The sequence below is a fragment of the Entelurus aequoreus genome, linkage group LG05 (genome assembly GCF_033978785.1).
Source record: "Entelurus aequoreus isolate RoL-2023_Sb linkage group LG05, RoL_Eaeq_v1.1, whole genome shotgun sequence".
NCBI lineage: Eukaryota > Metazoa > Chordata > Actinopteri > Syngnathiformes > Syngnathidae > Entelurus > Entelurus aequoreus.
The window spans coordinates 3,416,009-3,439,834 of record NC_084735.1 but is presented as its reverse complement, the minus strand read 5'-3'; the positions used below and the strand labels follow the sequence as shown (position 1 = coordinate 3,439,834).

Sequence of the window (23,826 nt, the reverse complement as noted above, 5' to 3'; positions counted from 1 at the left end):
CTGTTTGCTCTTTTATTCCACCTTTTTTTTTCTTTACATTTCACCTGTTTGCTCTTTTATTCCACCTTTTTTTCTTTACATTTCACCTGTTTGCTCTTTTAGTCCACTTTTTTTTCTTTACATTTCACCTGTTTGCTCTTTTAGTCCACTTTTTTTTCTTTACATTTCACCTGTTTGCTCTTTTATTCCACCTTTTTTTTCTTTACATTTCACCTGTTTGCTCTTTTATTCCACCTTTTTTTTCTTTACATTTCACCTGTTTGCTCTTTTAGTCCACCTTTTTTTTCTTTACATTTCACCTGTTTGCTCTTTTAGTCAACTTTTTTTTCTTTACATTTCACCTGTTTGCTCTTTTATTCCACCTTTTTTTCTTTACATTTCACCTGTTTGCTCTTTTAGTCCACTTTTTTTTCTTTACATTTCACCTGTTTCCTCTTTTAGTCCACTTTTTTTTCTTTACATTTCACCTGTTTGCTCTTTTATTCCACCTTTTTTTTTCTTTACATTTCACCTGTTTGCTCTTTTATTCCACCTTTTTTTCTTTACATTTCACCTGTTTGCTCTTTTAGTCCACTTTTTTTTCTTTACATTTCACCTGTTTGCTCTTTTAGTCCACTTTTTTTTCTTTACATTTCACCTGTTTGCTCTTTTATTCCACCTTTTTTTTCTTTACATTTCACCTGTTTGCTCTTTTAGTCCACCTTTTTTTTCTTTACATTTCACCTGTTTGCTCTTTTAGTCCACTTTTTTTTCTTTACATTTCACCTGTTTGCTCTTTTAGTCCACTTTTTTTTCTTTACATTTCACCTGTTTGCTCTTTTATTCCACCTTTTTTTTCTTTACATTTCACCTGTTTGCTCTTTTATTCCACCTTTTTTTTCTTTACATTTCACCTGTTTGCTCTTTTATTCCACCTTTTTTTTCTTTACATTTCACCTGTTTGCTCTTTTAGTCCACTTTTTTTTTCTTTACATTTCACCTGTTTGCTCTTTTATTCCACCTTTTTGTTCTTTACATTTCAACTGTTTGCTCTTTTATTCCACCTTTTTGTTCTTTACATTTCACCTGTTTGCTCTTTTAGTCCACTTTTTTTTCTTTACATTTCACCTGTTTGCTCTCTTAGTCCACTTTTTTTTTTTTTTTTTTTTTTTTACATTTCACCTGTTTGCTCTTTTAGTCCACTTTCACATCCAAGACCTGCTTTAAAAAGTGTTTTTTATCATCATATATCGCAAGAATCGATTCTGTACGGAATCGTCATGCCGGGAAATCCTAATCAAATCATGTGGGGGAGTTGTCCTAAGATTTACATCAACATGGACGAGCTTAATTAAACGACAGAGCGCTCTTATTTTGAAAAAATAAATAAATAAATGGAATAAAATCCCATCAAAGATCGTCTATGTTTACCTTTTTTATGAATGTGCTGCAAAAGATGCGTTTCAACAGAGCGCTCTTATTTTGAAAAACGTATCGTTCTTTTTTTTTTTTTTTTTTATGAATGTGCTGCAAAAGATGCGCGTTTGAACGGAACTCGTGCCATTAATGAGCTCCATTTAGCCCGCGGGTTATAACGTGGGCTGATGTTGGCGTCGCTGTGCATGCCGGGAGATGGAGAGAGAGAGAGAGAGAGAGAGAGAGAGAGAATATAAAGGGCGTGGGAGGTGATGTGTAAAAGTGTTACGCGCAGGGGTATACCTCCACGCTGCGCGCCTCACAGGAGGGAGTGTGCGCGTGCACGAGAAGTGTGTGTGTGTGTGGGGGGGTGGTGCTCCTCCGGGACCGCGCAGGCATGGAGGCGCGTGCGTTGCAGCAGTGGATCCACGCAAGACGTGTCCCGGCTGTTTTTGCACCAGAAGACGCATTTGGCACGTTTTGCCACAAAAACACGCGAGCGGCAACGGCGAGAGGAGCACCCCGCACCCCCCCACCCACATCTGCTGAGCACCATGCAGCTCCCCTCCCGGCGGGGACTTTTCGCGGGAGACTTTCCGCGCCGACACCAAGAAAGATGGTGTAACTTTATGTAGGTCACGCCGCCTCCACGCCCACGCCACGATAACAGCGATCATCAGTGGAAGAAAAAAAAAAAAAAAAAAAAAAAAAGACTGCTAATAATCGATGCTCCGCTCCGGACCCACGGAGGGAGGCGGAGCGCGCCGGGCGCCGCGCCCGCTCGGCGGCCAGTGAGGGCGCGCCATGCCGGACACGCTGCACGCGCTCCTCCTCCACGGCAACCGCACGACGCTGACCGCCGCGGAGGAGAGCGGCGGCCGGCCCGCGTGGGTCATCGGCGTCCTGGCCAGCGTGCTGATCTTCACCACGGTGGTGGACGTGCTGGGCAACCTGCTCGTCATCATCTCCGTCTTCCGCAACCGGAAGCTGAGGAACTCCGGTGAGTCCCGCGCGCACCACGTGACGAGCACTCGAGCGGTGGGGTTCTTATTCACGCAAGACGTGGAATAGTTCCGAGTCAGTGTGTGTTCGATACTGAAACGACAAGGTGACACTTTCGGCAAAATATAAAAAAAATTTCCGGGGTCTTTAAATTCAGGGGTCGTCCCATTTGTGGCCCCCAGCTACTTTTTTTTAACAACCCCTAAAAATACTATTACCAAAAAAAAAAAAAAGCAACATTTAAAAGTGTAATAAAAGAGCAAACAGGTGAAATGTGACAAGAAAAAGTTGTAACTTGCAAAGTTGACTCTAATAATGACGTTTTTATTTATTTATTTAAAACTGTCATTGTTTGAAAAATAATAATGAATCAAAATCAATGTTGTTATGAATTATTGACATATTTAAGGCTCTAATTAATTTACATCAAATATTCCATTTGAAATATATTTTGGGCAAATTTTTGGATATATATATATTTTTTTTGGACAAAATGTATGACTTATTTTATTTATTTTTTAAATTATTTTTGGGTGGGGGGAAACATAATATTTTGTGTTTGCCATAGAAAAGGTTTTCTTCAAAAAAAACATATTTAAATGTATACATTTATAATCAACAGATATACAGATCTTAAGTTGATCTAGACACTTCCATCCATCCATCCATCTTCTTCCGCTTATCCGAGGTCGGGTCGCGGGGGCAGCAGCCTAAGCAGGGAAGCCCAGACTTCCCTCTCCCCAGCCACTTCGTCCAGCTCCTCCCGGGGGTTTCAGAGGTGTTCCCAGGCCAGCCGGGAGACATAGTCTACCCAACGTGTCCTGGGTCTTCCCCGAGGACGTGCCCGAAACACCTCCCTAGGGAGGCGATCGGGTGGCATCCTGACCACATGCCCGAACCACCTCATCTGGCTTGAACTCCTCCACTTGGGGCAGGGTCTCCTACGCAACCCGGAGATGGCACTCCACCCTTTTCCGGGCAAGAACCATGGACTGGGACTTGGAGGTGCTGAGTCCCATCCCAGTCGCTTCACACTCGGCTGCGAACCGATCCAGTGAGAGCTGAAGATCCTGGCCAGATGAAGCCATCAGGACCACATCATCTGCAAAAAGCAGAGACCTAATCCTGCAGCCACCAAACCAGATCCCCTCAACGCCCTGACTGCGCCTAGAAATTCTGTCCATAAAAGATCTAGAGACTTAAGTGTTAAAAGTTTTTTAATTTTTTTTAATTTATGACTTAATTTTAATACTTTAATTAGTGGGACCCAATCATTTTTGTGTATTTTAAAAGCCATTTCTAAATAAAAAAAATTAAATAAAAAAAATGACAATAATGAATCAATGTTGTTACCCAAGCCATTTAAATATATTTTGGGCAAATTTTTGTATATATATATATATATATATATATATATATATTTTTTTTTTATTTTTTTTGACAAAATGTATGACTTATTTTCAATACTTTAATTAGTGGGACCCAATAATTTTACTGTATTTTTAAAGCCATTTATAAAAAAAAAATTTTTTTTAATAATGAATCAATGTTGTTATGAATTATTGAAATATTTAAAGCTCTAATTACTTTACATCAAATATTCCATTTTTGAAATATATTTTGGGCAATTTTTGGGATATATATATATATATATATATATATATATATATATATATATATATATATATATATATATATATATATATATATATATATATATATATATATATATATAATTTTTTTTTTTTTTACAATATGTATGACTTATTTTTAATACTTTAATTAGTGGGACCAATAATTTTTGTGTATTTTTAAAGCCATTTCTAAAAAAAATTAAAATAAATACATTTTAAAAAATGATAATATTGAATAAATGTTGTTATGAATTATTGACATATTTAAGGTTCTATTTACTTTACATCAAATATTCAATTTTGAAATATATTTTGGGCAAATTTTTGGATATATATATATATATATATATATATATATATATATATATATATATATATATATATATATATATATATATATATATATATATATATATATATATATATATATTTATTTTTACAAAATGTATGACTTATTTTTAATATTTTAATTAGTGGGACCCAATAATTTTAGTGTATTTTTAAAGCCATTTCTAAAAATAAAAATACAAAATTATAATAATGAATCAATGTTGTTATGAATTATTGAAATATTTAAGGCTTGAATTACTTTACATCAAATATTCCATTTGAAATATATTTTGTGCAAATTTTTGGATATATATATATATATATATATATATATATATATATATATATATATATATATATATATATATATATATATATATATATATATATATATATATATATATATATATATATATATATATACATATATATATATATATATATATATATATATATATATATATATATATATATATTTTTTTTTACAAAATGTATGAATTATTTTTAATATTTTAATTAGTGGGACCCAATAATTGTTGTGTATTTTTAAAGGCATTTCTAAAATAAAAATAACAAATAAAAAGTGATCGGAATGAATCAATGTTGTTATGAATTATTGACATATTTAAGGCTCTAATTACTTTACATCAAATATTCAATTTTGAAATATATATTGGGCAAATTTGTTGATATATATTTATATATATATAGATTTTTTTTTTTTTTTTTTTTTTTTTTTTTGGAAAAATGTATGACTTATTTGTAATACTTTAATTAGCGGAACCCAATAATTTTTGTGTATTTTTAAAGGCATTTCTAAAATAAATAAAATAAATAAAAAATGATTGTAATGAATCAATGTTGTTGTTATGAATTATTGACATATTTAAGGCTCTAATTACATTACATCAAATATTCAATTTGAAATATATTTTGGGCAAATTTTTGGATATTGTGTGTTTCCCATAAAGACATATATTCTTTGACAAAATGTATGATTTATTATTAATACTTTAACTAGTGGGAACCAATCATTTTAGCGTATTTTTAAAGCCATTTCTAAAAATAAAATAAAAATGTATAATGATGAATCAATGTTGTTATGAATTATTGAATTATTTAAGGCTCTAATTACTTTACATCAAATATTACACTTTGAAATATATATTGGGCAAATTTTTGGATATACAGTATATATATTTTGTATTTTTTTTTGACAAAATGTATGACTTATTTTTAATATTTTAATTTGTGGGACCCAATAATTTTAGTGTGTTTTTAAAGCCATTTCTAAAAAGTATATTTTTTTGAAATAAAAATTATAATAATGAATCAATGTTGTTATGAATTATTGACATATTTAAGGCTCTAATTACTTCACATCAAATATTCCACTTTTAAATATATTTTGGGCAAATTTTTGGATATATATATATATATATATATATATATATATATATATATATATATATATATATATATATATATATATATATATTTTTTTTTTTAATTTAAATTTATTTATTTATTTTTGACAAAATGTATGACTTATTTTCAATACTTTAATTAGTGGGACCCAATAATTTTACTGTATTTTTAAAGCCATTTCTAAAAAAAATAAAAAAAAATATTGTATATATATTAATTATAAGTTTGCATATATTAACCATTACATACGTGTGCATATATTAACCATGACATAAGTTTGCATGTATTAACCATGACTTTAAGTTTGCATTCATTAACCATGACATAAGTTTGCATATATTAATTATAAGTTTAGATGCATTAACATGACATGAGTTTGCATATACTAACCATGACATGAGTAAGCATATATTAATCATGACATAAGTTTGCATATATTAATCATGACATAAGTAAGCATATATTAACCATGATATAAGTTTGCATATATTAACCATTACATAAGTTTGCATATATTAACCATGACATAAGTTTGCATATATTAACCATGACATAAGTTTGCATGCATTAACATGACATGAGTTTGCATATATTAACCATGAAATAAGTGTGCATATATTAACCATGACATAAGTTTGCATATATTAACCATGACATAAGTGTGCATATATTAACCATGACATAAGTTTGCATATATTAACCATGACATAAGTTTGCATATATTAACCATGACATAAGTTTGCATATATTAACCATGACATAAGTTTGCATATATTAACAATGACATAAGTTTGCATATATTAACCATGACATAAGTTTGCATATATTAACCATGACATAAGTTTGCATATATTAATCATGACATAAGTTTGCATATATTAATCATGACATAAGTTTGCATATATTAAAAATGACATAAGTTTGCATATATTAGTTATGACATAAGTTTGCATATATTAACCATGACATAAGTTTGCATACATTAGTTATGACATAAGTTTGCATATATTAACAATGACTTAAAAGTGTGCATATATTAATAATGACATTTGCATATATGCACATGGCAATAATGGGTTGGAATGGAGTCAGAATGGGAGCATCACCCCAAGAACTGGAATGGGATCCAACAGTTAGGCACACCCCTAAAAATGGGCGCCACAGATGGCGTTTATAAGCTCACCAAGTGCTTGACATAAAGGAATGTTCATGATGGACAAAGACTTTTCAGGCGCAAAACAAACACGCAGAAGGTGTGGACGACAAGAGCGGGCCGCGGACGACAAGCACGCGGTGTTACGTAACGTGCGAGGACGCCTTTATGCCAGGAACATGGCGACAAGGTCTGAGACGTCACGTTCAGTTCCTTTTCCTCGTCTGCCAGCCTGCAATCGGGGCAAAGAATGTGGACGTTCAACAATAGCAGCTCCGTGTCCACGCATGATGGAGCGTCACGCACGCACACACACACGCACGCACGCACGCACGCACACACACACACACACACACACACACACACACACACACACACACACACACACACACACACACACACACACACACACACACACACACACACACACACACATGTCTTGCCTACTTTGTGTGGACCCACGTTTAGTTAGTAGGTTGTGAGGGCCCCCCTTTCCACTATAGCTAGAATGATGAAAAAAATATATATCTAGCCCTAGATGAGAGTAGAGAGTTGCAACTAGGGATGTCCGATAATGGCTTTTCGCCGATATCCGATATTCCGATATTGTCCAACTCTTTAATTACCGATACCGATATCAACCGATATATACAGTCGTGGAATTAACACATTATTATGCCTAATTTGGACAACCAGGTATGGTGAAGATAAGGTACTTTTTAAAAAAATTAATAAAATAAGATAAATAAATTAAAAACATTTTCTTGAATAAAAAAGAAAGTAAAACAATATAAAAACAGTTACATAGAAACTAGTAATGAATGAAAATGAGTAACATTAACTGTTAAAGGTTAGTATTATTAGTGGAGCAGCAGCACGCACAATCATGTGTGCTTACGGACTGTATCCCTTGCAGACTGTATTGATATATATTGATATATCATGTAGGAACCAGAATATTAATAACATAAAGAAACAACCCTTTTGTGTGAATGAGTGTAAATGGGGGAGGGAGGTTTTTTTTGGTTGGAGCACTAATTGTAAGTGTATCTTGTGTTTTTTATGTTGATTTAAAAATTTTAAAAAAAAATACAAAAATTAAAAAAACGATACCGATAATATTTTTTTTGGGTTGGTGCACTAATCGTAAGTGTATCTTGTGTTTTTTATGTTGATTTAATAAAAAAATTTAAAAAAATAATTTAAAAAAAACGATACCGATAATATTTTTTTTGGGTTGGTGCACTAATCGTAAGTGTATCTTGTGTTTTATATGTTGATTTAATTTTTAAAAAAAATAATAATTAAAAAAAACGATACCGATAACATTTTTTTTGGGTTGGTGCACTAATCGTAAGTGTATCTTGTGTTTTTTATGTTGATTTAATTAAAAAAAAACCACAAAAAAAACGATACCGATAATAAAAAAAACGATACCAATAATTAAATTTTAAAACATTTATCGGACATCCCTAGTTGCAACCTCACTTCAGAATGCAAAACACACAAATTAAAAAAAATATTTTACTTCTGTAGTTGTGAGGACCAGGCAAATGTCCTCACAAGTCAAAAGATCCTCACAGAAAGGTGGTTTATCAAGTGTATGTCCACACAAGGATGGTGAGACAAGTGCACACACACACGCACACACACACACACACACACACACACACACACACACACACACATTCTTGTATTTGTTACCTTCTTGAGACGTGAGAAAAATGCCTCCCTCTTTAGGACCAGCCTTTCTAGATATATAAAGAAGTGTATTTACAACATTAATAATATATACATACTATGCAAATATGAAAAAAAAGCTTGTTGTGATAAATGAGTTGGAATTTCACAAGAAAAAAGGTCAGAATTTCACAAGAAAAACGTATAATTTTGGCAGTGTTACAATAAAAGTCAGAGTTTTACTCAACGCAGGTCAACATTTTACAAGAAAAACTGAACATTTGTGCAATGTTATGATAAAAGTTGGAAGTTTACTCGATAACAGTCGCAATTTTACAAGAAAAGCTTAAAATGTTGGCAATTTTATAAAAAAAAAAAAAAAGAAGTCGTAAAAAAAAAATCAGCTGTTCACCTGGCGGGTTTTTCCGGAAATTAATAGGGAAGCAATCGGACTATTCCGTACAAGGCGTGAAGGTAGGAACATATTTATTAATCTAACTACAACATAACAGGCCACTCTCCAACTGTGGCATGAAATAAACAAGACTTGCGTAGAGGGTTGCGTGACAATTAGCGTGAAGCAAACAACTAGCATAAACTATAGCATAGCAAGAAACAAACAACTAGCATAACTATGGCATGGAACAACTATGAAACTGTGGCATGAAACAACGAACATGAACTATGGCATGGAACAACTATGAAACTGTGGCATGAAACAACGAACATGAACTATGGCATGGAACAACATGAAACTGTGGCATGAAACAACTAACATGAACTATGGCATGGAACAACTATGAAACTGTGGCATGAAACAACTAACAGGAACTATGGCATGGAACAACTATGAATCTGTGGCATGAAACATCTAACATGAACTATGGCATAGAACAACTATGAAACTGTGGCATGAAACAACGAACACGAACTATGGCATGGAACAACTATGAAACTGTGGCATGAAACAACGAACATGAACTATGGCACGGAACAACTATGAAACTGTGGCATGAAACAACGAACATGAACTATGGCATGGAACAACTATGAAACTGTGGCATGAAACAACGAACATGAACTATGGCATGGAACAACTATGAAACTGTGGCATGAAACAACGAACACGAACTATGGCATGGAACAACTATGAAACTGTGGCATGAAACAACTAACATGAACTATGGCATGGAACAACTATGAAACTGTGGCATGAAACAACGAACACGAACTATGGCACGGAACAACTATGAAACTGTGGCATGAAACAACGAACACGAACTATGGCATGGAACAACTATGAAACTGTGGCATGAAACAACGAACATGAACTATGGCATGGAACAACTATGAAACTGTGGCATGAAACAACGGACATGAACTATGGCATGGAACAACTATGAAACTGTGGCATGAAACAACAAACATGAACTATGGCACGGAACAACTATGAAACTGTGGCATGAAACAATGAACACGAACTATGGCATGGAACAACTATGAAACTGTGGCATGAAACAACGAACATGAACTATGGCACGGAACAACTATGAAACTGTGGCATGAAACAACTAACATGAACTATGGCATGGAACAACTATGAAACTATGGCATGAAACAACGAACAGGAACTATGGCATATAACATGAAACTGTGGCATGAAACAACGAACACGAACTATGGCATGGAACAACTATGAAACTGTGGCATGAAACATCTAACATGAAGTATGGCATGGAACAACTATGAAACTGTGGCATGAAACAACAAACACGAACTATGGCACGGAACAACTATGAAACTGTGGCATGAAACAACGAACATGAACTATGGCATGGAACAACTATGAAACTGTGGCATGAAACAACTAACAGGAACTATGGCATGGAACAACTATGAATCTGTGGCATGAAACATCTAACATGAACTATGGCATAGAACAACTATGAAACTGTGGCATGAAACAACGAACACGAACTATGGCATGGAACAACTATGAAACTGTGGCATGAAACAACGAACATGAACTATGGCACGGAACAACTATGAAACTGTGGCATGAAACAACGAACATGAACTATGGCATGGAACAACTATGAAACTGTGGCATGAAACAACGAACATGAACTATGGCATGGAACAACTATGAAACTGTGGCATGAAACAACGAACACGAACTATGGCATGGAACAACTATGAAACTGTGGCATGAAACAACTAACATGAACTATGGCATGGAACAACTATGAAACTGTGGCATGAAACAACGAACACGAACTATGGCACGGAACAACTATGAAACTGTGGCATGAAACAACGAACACGAACTATGGCATGGAACAACTATGAAACTGTGGCATGAAACAACGAACATGAACTATGGCATGGAACAACTATGAAACTGTGGCATGAAACAACGGACATGAACTATGGCATGGAACAACTATGAAACTGTGGCATGAAACAACAAACATGAACTATGGCACGGAACAACTATGAAACTGTGGCATGAAACAATGAACACGAACTATGGCATGGAACAACTATGAAACTGTGGCATGAAACAACGAACATGAACTATGGCACGGAACAACTATGAAACTGTGGCATGAAACAACTAACATGAACTATGGCATGGAACAACTATGAAACTATGGCATGAAACAACGAACAGGAACTATGGCATATAACATGAAACTGTGGCATGAAACAACGAACACGAACTATGGCATGGAACAACTATGAAACTGTGGCATGAAACATCTAACATGAAGTATGGCATGGAACAACTATGAAACTGTGGCATGAAACAACAAACACGAACTATGGCACGGAACAACTATGAAACTGTGGCATGAAACAACGAACATGAACTATGGCATGGAACAACTATGAAACTGTGGCATGAAACAACGAACATGAACTATGGCATGGAACAACTATGAAACTGTGGCATGAAACAACGGACATGAACTATGGCATGGAACAACTATGAAACTGTGGCATGAAACAACGAACACGAACTATGGCATGGAACAACTATGAAACTGTGGCATGAAACAACGAACACGAACTATGGCACGGAACAACTATGAAACCTTGGCATGAAACAACTAACATGAACTATGGCATGGAACAACTATGAAACTGTGGCATGAAACAACGAACATGAACTATGGCATAAACAACTATGAAACTGTGGCATGAAACAACGAACATGAACTATGGCATGGAACAACTATGAAACTGTGGCATGAAACCTATAACTAGCATAATTGTAGAATCAGACCTGAAACGAGCAGCAAGAACTACGCAATGGCGCCAGCGCGACTGACTGGCAAAGACAGGCTTAAATAACAGTCTTCTTGATTAGAGCAGGTGCGTGTCCCGAACACCAGAGGCAGGTGAAACTAATACGTCGCCATGGTAACTAAACAAACAAGGGAGCGCAAACAGGAACTAAAAGAGTATAAAACCAACAAAAACATAATCCAGACCACAGATCATGACAAAGGTTTACTTTTGTATGCACATTAAATCAACACAAAAAAAAATCCCGACTTTGGAGCAATGTTCACGGACTCTGGTATTTGGCTCTTGTATTAGATGCAGTGGTTTTTCCACATTGGGACCATGATTTATGTCCTAACTTGTTCACACCTCCTCATATGGAAGCTACTTTTCCTTGTTGATGTCTCAAGAAGGGTAGCACACACACACATACACACACACACACACACACACACACACACACACACATACACACACACACACACACACACACACACACACACACACACACACACACACACACACACACACACACACACACACACACACACACACACACACACACACACATGTTATAATGGACTGTGTTGAGGACTCATCGCAGGGCTAATTAAGCCTTTAGCGGCTATTATGCCGCCATATTGACAAGACTGATTGATTGCTCCCAGCCTCCACCGTAACTGCTCCACTCTGGCCTATTTATTTATTTTATGTCTTTCTTCATCCTTTCATCTCGACAGAAGCCAGAGGTTTCAGGTGAAACGAGGCAGCAGGCAGCTTGGAAGAAAGAAAAAAAAAGCCTGACGGGTCATTTACTGGATTCTCAAAGTGCAGCTTTTCTTTCGCCACGTCTTGTTTTTCTCCCTCAGAAAAAAAAACGTTGAACAATTTCATCGCTGTCAGCCTTAGTTGAAAATGCGGGGGAAATCCTAAAAGAGCGAAGGACGTGCTGGTAATCCTTCAGGCTATTGCAATGTTACAGAAACAGGAAAGAATATGAGAAATTGTTCCCAATTTTATAAGAAAAACTGAACATTTGTGCAATGTTATGATAAAAGTTGGCATTTTACTCAATAACAGTCGCAATTTTACGAGAAAAGCTTAAAATGTTGGCAATTTTATGACAAAGGTCGTAATTTTACTCGTCAAAAGTCACAATTTTGCAAGAAAACTTGACATTTTGGCAATATTATGATAATAATTGGAATTTTACTTGGCAAAATTATGACAAAAGTCCTAATTTTACTCAGAAAATGTCACTATTTTACGAGAACAAAAAATTGGTAATATTGTGATAAAGGTCAGAATTTTATATGACAAATGTCGCCATTTTGCATGAAAAATTTATCATTTGTACGAGAAAATATTGCAATATTACAGAAACAGAAAGAATATGAGAAATTGTTCCCAATTTTATAAGAAAAACTGAACATTTATGCAATATTATGATAAAAGTTGGAATTTTACTCAATAACAGTCGCAATTTTACAAGAAAAGCTTAAAATGTTGGCAATTTTATGACAAGAGTCGTAATTTTACTTGAAAGAAGTCACAATTTTATCAGAAACTTTAAATTTTGGCAATATTATAATAATAATCGGAATTTTACTTGGCAAAATTATGACAAAAGTCATCATTTTACTCAAAAAATTTCACTATTTTACGAGAACAACAAAAAATTGGCAATATCGTGATAAAGGTCAGAATTTTATATGACAAATGTCGCCATTTTGCATGAAAAAGTTATAATTTTTAGAAGAAAATATTGCAAGATTACGGAAACAGAAAGAATATGAGAAATTGTTCCCAATTTTATAAGAAAAACTGAACATTTGTGCAATATTATGATAAAAGTTGGAATTTTACTCAATAACAGTCGCAATTTTACAAGAAAAGCTTAAAATGTTGGCAATTTTATGACAAGAGTCGTAATTTTACTCGACAAGTCATAATTTTATCAGAAAACTTTAAATTTTGGCAATATTATAATAATAATCGGAATTTTACTTGGCAAAAATTATGACAGAATTCATAATTTTACTCAGAAAATGTCACTGTTTTACGAGAACGGTAGTGTATATATATATATATATATATATATATATATATATATATATATATATATATATATATATATATATATATATATACACATGTATGTATATATACATGTGTATATACTGTATATATATATATATATATATATACACATGTATGTATATATACATGTGTATATACTGTATATATATATATATATACATATATATATATATATATATACATATATATATATATATATATATATATATATATATATATATATATATATATATATATATATATATATATATATATATATATATATATATATATATATATATATATATATATATATATATGCTATCTTTGGGCACTTTCTCTCATTCCTCTTTGCAGCAGGTTTAAAAAAAAAAAAAAAAAAAAATGTTTTAACTTCATTTTATTTCACCTCCGAATTGGATTAACATTCATTTTTAAGGGAAAAAATTGCTTTCCTTTTTTTTGTGTGTGCGACTCGGTCTTTGTTGCACCTTTGGGAAGGCATTGTAAAGGAAAGGCAGTTGTGAAGTGTCCTTCAAAGCGTGGTGTAGAGACACACCATCGTGTTGACGGCAGGAAGGCCCTTTTTGTGTTTGCAAAGTCGCGCTGGATTGAAATGCTTTTCCCATCAAAGGCGGCTTTTCTTTGGCACCTTTCCGTCCTCAAGGGTGCCTCGCTCCTTCCCGCCGCGCCACCGCACCGCACCTGACCCGACCCCCAGCTCATGCACTGACGACCGAGAGAAGAGAAAAGGAAAACGTCGACAAACGCGATCCGCAAATGGCAGCGTGACATGGGAGCACGTCCATCACAACATAGCGTAGCGAGGCCCTCTAGGACGCCCCCTGGTGGCAACAATGTCCTGTTTGTGCAACACATCCACCTGTGGCAAGTTGGCCCCACCTTCAAATAACACTGCTCAATAACACTGCTCTGTGCACATTTTCCTTTGTGACGTGACAGATTTGAACTTAATCAAGTCAATTAAGTTAAGAAGGACATTTAATGACAAGCGACGTCATCCACCCCCCCCAACCTGGTCAAAATCCCCCAAACTTGTCACATTAATTTGTGCAACATTTGTGCTACAATTTGTTTTGGTCTTTTATATTTTTGACGTTATTAACGTTTTATTATTATCATTATTAATAGGTTATCATCCATAACCAGCCCCCCCAAAAGTGTCACAACCATTGGTACTACATTTGTGCAGCCTTTTCTTTTTATTTAGTTATTATATTTTTCATGTTATTATCCATAACCCCCCCCCCCCAAAAAAAATCTGGTCAAAATTCCCCCAACTTGTCACATTCATTTGTGCAACATTTGTGCTGGAATTAGTTTTTGTTTATTATAGTTTTTATGTTATCTATGTGTTATTATTATTATTATTTTAATGTGTTATCATTCATAACCAGCCCCCCTAAAAGTGTCACATTCATTTGTGCTACATTTGTGCTGCAATATATTTATTTTCTAACCGTTACCCTTATTATGGTAATAACTATTATTATTAATGTGTTCTTATCCATAACCAGACTCCCTACCCCCCAACCTGGTCAAAATCTCCCCAAACGTGTCACATTTGTTTGTGCAACATTTGTGCTACAATTTGTTTTGGTCTTTTATATTTTTGACGTTATTAACGTTTTATTATTATCATTATTAATAGGTTATCATCCATAACCAGCCCCCCCAAAAGTGTCACAACCATTTGTACTACATTTGTGCAACATTTGTGCAGCCTTTTGTTTTTATTTAGCTATTATATTTTTCATGTTATTATCCATAACCCCCCCCCCAAAAAAAAATCTGGTCAAAATTCCCCCAACTTGTCACATTCATTTGTGCAACATTTGTGCTGGAATTAGTTTTTGTTTATTATAGTTTTTATGTTATCTATGTGTTATTATTATTATTATTTTAATGTGTTATCATTCATAACCAGCCCCCCTAAAAGTGTCACATTCATTTGTGCTACATTTGTGCTGCAATATATTTATTTTCTAACCGTTACCCTTATTATGGTAATAACTATTATTATTAATGTGTTCTTATCCATAACCAGACTCCCTACCCCCCAACCTGGTCAAAATCTCCCCAAACGTGTCACATTTGTTTGTGCAACATTTGTGCTACAATTTGTTTTGGTCTTTTATATTTTTGACGTTATTAACGTTTTATTATTATCATTATTAATAGGTTATCATCCATAACCAGCCCCCCCCCCCCCCAAAAGTGTCACAACCATTTGTAGTACATTTGTGCAACATTTGTGCAGCCTTTTGTTTTTATTTAGCTATTATATTTTTCATGTTATTATCCATAACCCCCCCCCACACTAAAAAAAAATCTGGTCAAAATTCCCCCAACGTGTCACATTCATTTGTGCAACATTTGTGCTGGAATTAGTTTTTGTTTATTATAGTTTTTATGTTATCAATGTGTTATTATTATTATTATTATTATTTTAATGTGTTATCATTCATAACCAGCCCCCCTAAAAGTGTCACATTCATTTGTGCTACATTTGTGCTGCAATATATTTATTTTCTAACCGCTACCCTTATTATGGTAATAACTATTATTATTAATGTGTTCTTATCCATAACCAGACTCCCTACCCCAACCTGGTCAAAAGTTTCCCCAAACTTGTCACATTTGTTTGTGCAACATTTGTGCTACAATTTGTTTTGGTCTTTTATATTTTTGACGTTATTAACGTTTTATTATTATCATTATTAATAGGTTATCATCCATAACCAGCCCCCCCAAAAGTGTCACAACCATTTGTACTACATGTGTGCAACATTTGTGCAGCCTTTTCTTTTTATTTAGCTATTATATTTTTCATGTTATTATCCATAACCCCCCCCCCCCCCCGCCCCCCCAAAAAAAAAATCTGGTCAAAATTCCCCCAACTTGTCACATTCATTTGTGCAACATTTGTGCTGGAATTAGTTTTTGTTTATTATAGTTTTTATGTTATCAATGTGTAATTATTATTATTATTTTAATGTGTTATTATTCATAACCAGCCCACCCAAAAGTGTCACATTCATTTGTGCTACATTTGTGCTGCAATATATTTATTTTCTAACCGCTACCCTTATTATGGTAATAACTATTATTATTAATGTGTTATTATCCATAACCAGACTCCCTACCCCAACCTGGTCAACATTTTTCCCAAACTTGTCACATTTTTTTGTGCAACATTTGTGCTGCAATTTTATTTTGTCTATTATAGTTTTTATGTTATTAACATGTTATTATTCATTATCAGCACCCCCCCCCCCACCCACCCACCCTACCCCTCAACCTGGTCAAAATCTCCCTAAACTTGTCACATTCGTTTGTGCAACATTTGTGCTGCAATTTGTTTTTGTCTATTATAGTTTTCATGTTATCAATGTGTTATTATTATTATTAATGTCAGTGTTTCCCATAAACTGCCAAGATACCTGTGGCGGTGGGGGCGTGACTATGGGCGTGGCTATGGGCGTGGTCACCATGACATCATCGAGTAATTTGCATAATTTACAATGATAAGATTTTCTCTAAAAAGGCTCAAAAAATGTGTTCTTACTAATTAATAATAACAGTTTTGTTTTAAACGTCCATCCATCCATCCATTTTACAATATAATTACAACACTTTATGTACATATTTATATACAGATTTGAACAATAAGTTATTCACTGAAATATATTTATTAATTGTGGTTCTTACAAAAAATATAAAAGCTAAAATGTCTCATAAAGCTCTGCCCCTTTAATTAGTGCATACTAAATAATTTAACTTTAGCCTACTACTACAACCATATTATTTACCAGCAACATAAAGTGAAACAGAGGCAGAGGTGTCCTGCCACAGTCAGTAACAAATAAACATAAAACAGTAGTGGTGGTAGATAGACACAGAGCTTCATCAAACATCTGATCCACTGAACAAAGAGCTCCAAAAATCTTGAACTTTAGACTGCCATCAGTTTTACTCCCTACACTTAACCATGTGTTTCCTACTGCCTGCAGACTTTGCACCCTTTGTTATATACACATGTTGTGTTTCTAATAGAAATACATTTAATAAAGTCAAATACAAATAAGGCAACAAGAGAAGTATCCTACACTTCTCTTTTGTAAAGTAAATCTGAACAGCCTATATGGGCATCTACATCAACTATATGATTTGCCTGAGAAGCTGGACAGGACAAAAAAAAAAAAAAAAAAAAATTATTTTTTTTATAATTTAAAAAAAAAAATTGTTTTAAATTTGTGGCGGACGTAATTCTTTCGTGGCGGGCCACCACAAATAAATGAATGTGTGGGAAACACTGAATGTGTTATTATTCATATTATTCATATCCAAAAGTGTCACATTCGTTTGTGCTGCAAAAATATTTATTTTCTAAATGTTAGTTTTTATGTTATTAATTATTCAAATTTTTAATGTTATTAACGTGTTATTATACATAACCACCACCCCCCACCTGGTCAAAATCTCCCCAAACTTGTCGCCTTAGTTTGTGCAACATTTGTGCAGCAATTTGTTTTTGTCTAGCTATTATATTTTGGTAACACTTTAGTATGGGGGACACATTCAGCATTAATTAGTTGCTTATTAACATGCAAATTATTAACATATTGGCTTTTAATTAGTCATTATTAAGTACTTATTAATGCCTTATTCTGCATGGCCTTATTATACAAGCAGTAAGTCATTAACTAAGAGTGTTCCCTCAATAACCTAACCCTAACCCTAACCCTTGCTTATTAGTAACCCTAACCCTAACCTAGTAACCCTAACCTGTATATGTTCCCCTAGTGGCCAAATAACTCTAAATTAAGTCTTTGTTACTTTAATAAGCAACTAATTAATGATGAATATGTTCCCCATACTAAAGTGTTACCTATATTTTTTTTATGTTATTAACATGTTATTATACATAACCAGCCACCTCCCCCCCAGCCCCCCAGTCAAAATCTCCCCAAACTTGTCCCATTAGTTTGTGCAACATTTGTGCTGCAATTTGTTTTTGTCTATTATCGTTTGCATGTTATCATCGTGATATTATCATTAATGTGTTATTATTATTATTTTAATGTGTTATTATTCATAACCAGCCCCCCTAAAAGTGTTACATTCATTTGTGCTACATTTGTGCTGCAAAATATTTATTACCGTTACCCTTATTATGGTAATATCTATTATTGTTTTCATGTCTTTAACGTGTTATTAGCTATAACCAGTCTACCCCCAACCTGGTCAAAATCTCCCCAAACTTGTCACATTTATTTGTGCAACATTTGTGCTGCAATTTGTTTTTGTCGATTATAGTTTTCATGTTATCAACGTGTTATTATTATTATTGTAATGTGTTATTATTCATAACCAGCCCTGCCCATCCCCCTGTTTCCTAAAAGTGTCACATTCATTTGTGCTTCAAAATATGTTTTTTTGTACATTTTAGTTTTTATGTTATTAATTATTATAGTTTTTATGTTATTAACATGTTATTATATATAACCACCACCCCCCACCTGGTCAAAATCTCCCCAAACTTGTCACATTAGTTTGTGCAACATTTGTGCAGCAATTTGTTTTTGTTTAGCTATTATATTTTTTATGTTATTAACATATCCATTACCAGACCCCATAAATAACAGCCCCCCCCCCCCCCCCCCCCCCCCAACCTGGTCAAAATCTCCCCAAACTTGTCACATTCGTTTGTGCAACATTTGTGCTGCAATTTGTTTTTGTCTATTATAGTTTTCATGTTATCAACGTGTTATTATTCATAACCACCCCCGCAAAAATAACACTGCCATACCAAAAAAATACAAAAAATCAAAGTGTAGCTGAGGGGAGTATGATCAGAGGAAGGTTACATTTCAAATATGTAAAACATATATATATATATATATATATATATATATATAAATATGTAAAAATAAAACAAGAAAATATAAATAATATATATCATGTAAAATAATTAATATAAAAATTTAAAAATACAATAAAAAACAAATACAAATATAAAATAAACACACATATATATATATATATATATATATATATATATATATATATATATATATATATATATATATATATATATATATATATATATATATATATATAAGTTAAAGTACCAATGATTGTCACACACACTAGGTGTGGTGAAATTACTCTCTGCATCCCCTTGTTCCACCCCCTGGGAGGTGAGGGGAGCAGTGAGCAGCAGCGGTGGCCGCGCCAGGGAATCATTTTTGGGTGATTTAACCCCCAATTCCAACCCTTGATGCTGAGTGCCAAGCAGGGAGGTAATGGCTCCCATTTTTTATAGTCTTAAAATATATTTATATTTCATATATTTTTCTCCTTATTTTCCATAGGTCATAAAAGATATCAATAATTATCGATATCAACCGATATTAAAACACCGGTATCGTGATACAGTCTCCAGCCATATCGCCCAGCCCTCGTACAGTTGGCACTCAATGAGGACTGTATCCTCCGGTAAATATTATCACCCATAATTGTGTTACATATATATATATATATATATATATATATATATATATATATATATATATATATATATATATATATATATATATATATATATATATATATATATATATATATGACACAACCTCCTTCCAGATGACGTCCTGATTTTTGCGGCCTGCCTTTTGAGGCATCACGGCGGCTGACCGAGGTGCTCGGTACGCCGCGCTGCCCACTCAGGCGTGCCCACAGCGGATGAGGGCGACCCACGCCACGCTGCAGGTGGGAAAACACCTGATTGAAGTGGAGCGTTTACACGGCCCCCGGCCATTACTCACCACAGCCGGCTTTGCATAAGCGTGCGGGACAACATGTGATGAGTAAACTGGGCTTCTCTTGCCTACATATGTGCTGCCACATTAATAAGAATGATAATAATGATGATAATAATAACGATAATGATAATGGTTATAATAATAATGATAATAATAACGATAATGATAATGGTTATAATAATAATGATAATAATCATAATAATAATGACAATGATAATAATAACAATGATAATAATATTTAATAATGATGATATAATGATAATAATAATAATGCTAAACACGATAATGATAATGGTTATAATAATAATGATAATAATAATAATAATGACAATAAGAAAAATATGAATGATAATGATGATAATACTCCTTATAATAATAATAATAATACTAATGATAATGATAATAATGATAATAATAACAATAATAATGATAATGATAATGATGATAATAGTGATAATGATGACAATGAAAATGATAACGATTATAATAATAATAATGATAATAATAGTGATATTAATAATAATAATAGTGATAATAATAATGATAATGATAATAGTGATAATGATGACAATGATAACGATTATAACAATAATAATGATAATAATAGTGATATTAATAATAATAATAATAATAGTGATAATATTAATGATAATCCATCCATTTTTTACCACTCATCCTGATAATAATAATGATTATGATAATAATGATAATAACAATAACAATCACAATGATAATGATAATAGAATTTAATAATGATAATAATGATGATAATAATAACAATAAGAATAATAAGAATAATTTTAATGATACTGATGATAATAATCATTATAATAATATTAATAATACTAATAATAATGATAATAATAATAATAATAATTACAATGATAATGATAACAATGATAATAATATTCAATAATGATGATAATAATAATAAGAATATTAATAATAATAAGAATAATATGAATGATAATGATGATAATAATCCTTATAATAATAATAAAAATACTAATGATAATGATAATAATAAAAATAACAATAATAATAATAATAATAACGACAATAATAATAATAATGATGATAATGATGATAATAGTGATCATGATTATAATAATAATGATAATGATGATAAAATAGTGATAATGATGATAATAATAATGATAATCCATCCATCCATCCATTTTCTACCGCTTGTCCCGATAATAATAATGATAATGATAATGATTATAATAATAATAATAATAATGACAACGATAATAATAATAATGATAATAATATTTAATAATGATAATAATGATGATACTGATAAAAATAAGAATAATAAGAATAATATTAATGATACTGATGATAATAATCATTATAATAATATTAATAATACTAATAATAATACTAATTATAATAATAATAATAATAATAATGATGATATTAATAGTGATAATGATCATAATAATAATAATGATAATAATAATGATGATGATAATAATAATAATAATAATAATTATAATAATAATAATGACTAAATTGTTTTGAGCGCCACATTTCCAGTCCAGGAAGCGAAGGCCCTGGGGCCCAACTTTTCCACTACACAGGGGCACGGGGCCTACTCAAATATTAACACTGAATGAGTAATCTTACTCTTGATTTTAATCGTATTCAATATTTGATCTAACCTGCTTACAGTTTGCAACCTTTGTCAAATGATATGAAACCGTGTGTTCATCACAAAGATTATTATTTAATCAACACATAAACCTCAGGCTCATAAATAACCAACGAAAACATTTATTTTGCAATTATGTTGGGCTAAAATAAATAAACTAAATTAATAACGAATATATTTCTTAACTTAAGTGTCAATACTATGAAGTGCAATCATAATTGCGTCATCATTTTTGCGCTTAAGAAACTTCTGTCCCTTGTTTTATATTTTCATTACTGCCACAAGTGGTGGAAAAGTGTAATACAACTGAGTAGAGCTGAGAAACATGTATATTTTGAGGACCCAACAATGGGCCCCGGCCCCATGGTTAAGAAACACTGCTCTATACAACAGGAGCACTCTACAGTTTTTAGGAATTTGCTGCAAAAATGTTTGTCTCCCAAGTTTTGAACTGAACTCGGGGGCGGGTACGTTCAGAACTGTGTGTACGTTCAGCACGGTGCCTTGAGGGTGCGTGGGAGTTTGCCCAACCAGTCGAAATGTGTTCTGTGGACTTGGAGAAAGCATTCGTCCGTGTTTTCCGGGAAGTCCTGTGGGGAGTGCTCAGAGAGTACGGGGTATTGGACCGCCTGATTGTGGCGGTCCACTCCCTGTATGATCGGCGTCAGAGCTTGGTCCGCATTGCCGGCAGTAAGTCGGACCTGGTTTGAGTGAGGGTTGGACTCTGCCAAGGCTGCCCTTGGTCACCGATTCTGTTCATAACTTTTATGGACATAATTTCTAGGCGCAGTCAGGGCGTTGAAGGGATCCGTTTTGGTGGCTGCAGGATTAGGTCTCTGCTTTGTGCGGATGATGTGGTCCTGTGGCTTCATCTGGCCAGGATCTTCAGCTCCCACTGGATCGGTTCGCAGCCGAGTGTGAAGACCGGAATGAAAATCAGCACCTCCAAGTCCGAGTCCATGGTTATCGCCCGGAAAAGGGGGGCATGCCATCTCCGGGTTGGGGAGGAGATCTTTCCCCGAGTGGAGGAGTTCAAGTACCTCAGAGTCTTGTTCACGAGTGAGGGAAGAGTGGATCGTGAGATTCACAGGCGGGTCGGTGCGGCGTCTGCAGTGATGCGGACCCTGTATCGATCCGTCGTAGCTGAGCCGGAAGGCAAAGCTCTCAATTTACCGGTCGATCTACGTTCCCCATCCTCACCTATGGTCATGAGCTTTGGGTTATGACGGAAAGCACTTCCAAGTCCGAGGCCATGGTTATCGACCGGAAAATGGTGGAGTGCCCCAAGTGGAGGAGTTCAAGTACTTCGGAATCCTGTTCACAAGAGAG

The 23,826-nt window shown here is 33.7% G+C and overlaps 1 protein-coding gene across 2 annotated transcripts in view; it reads left to right on the top strand.

Annotated features, from left to right (window-relative positions):
- Window positions 1–1,652: 1,652 nt before the first annotated feature.
- LOC133650029 (melatonin receptor type 1B-B-like) overlaps window positions 1,653–23,826 on the top strand; it is a 124,437-nt gene continuing 102,263 nt past the window's right edge. For both annotated transcript variants that reach the window (XM_062046783.1, XM_062046784.1), the window contains exon 1: window positions 1,653–2,395. In XM_062046783.1, the coding sequence (XP_061902767.1) occupies window positions 2,200–2,395 (196 nt within the window). In that variant the 5' untranslated portion in view covers window positions 1,653–2,199. The remainder of the gene's footprint in view (window positions 2,396–23,826) is intronic.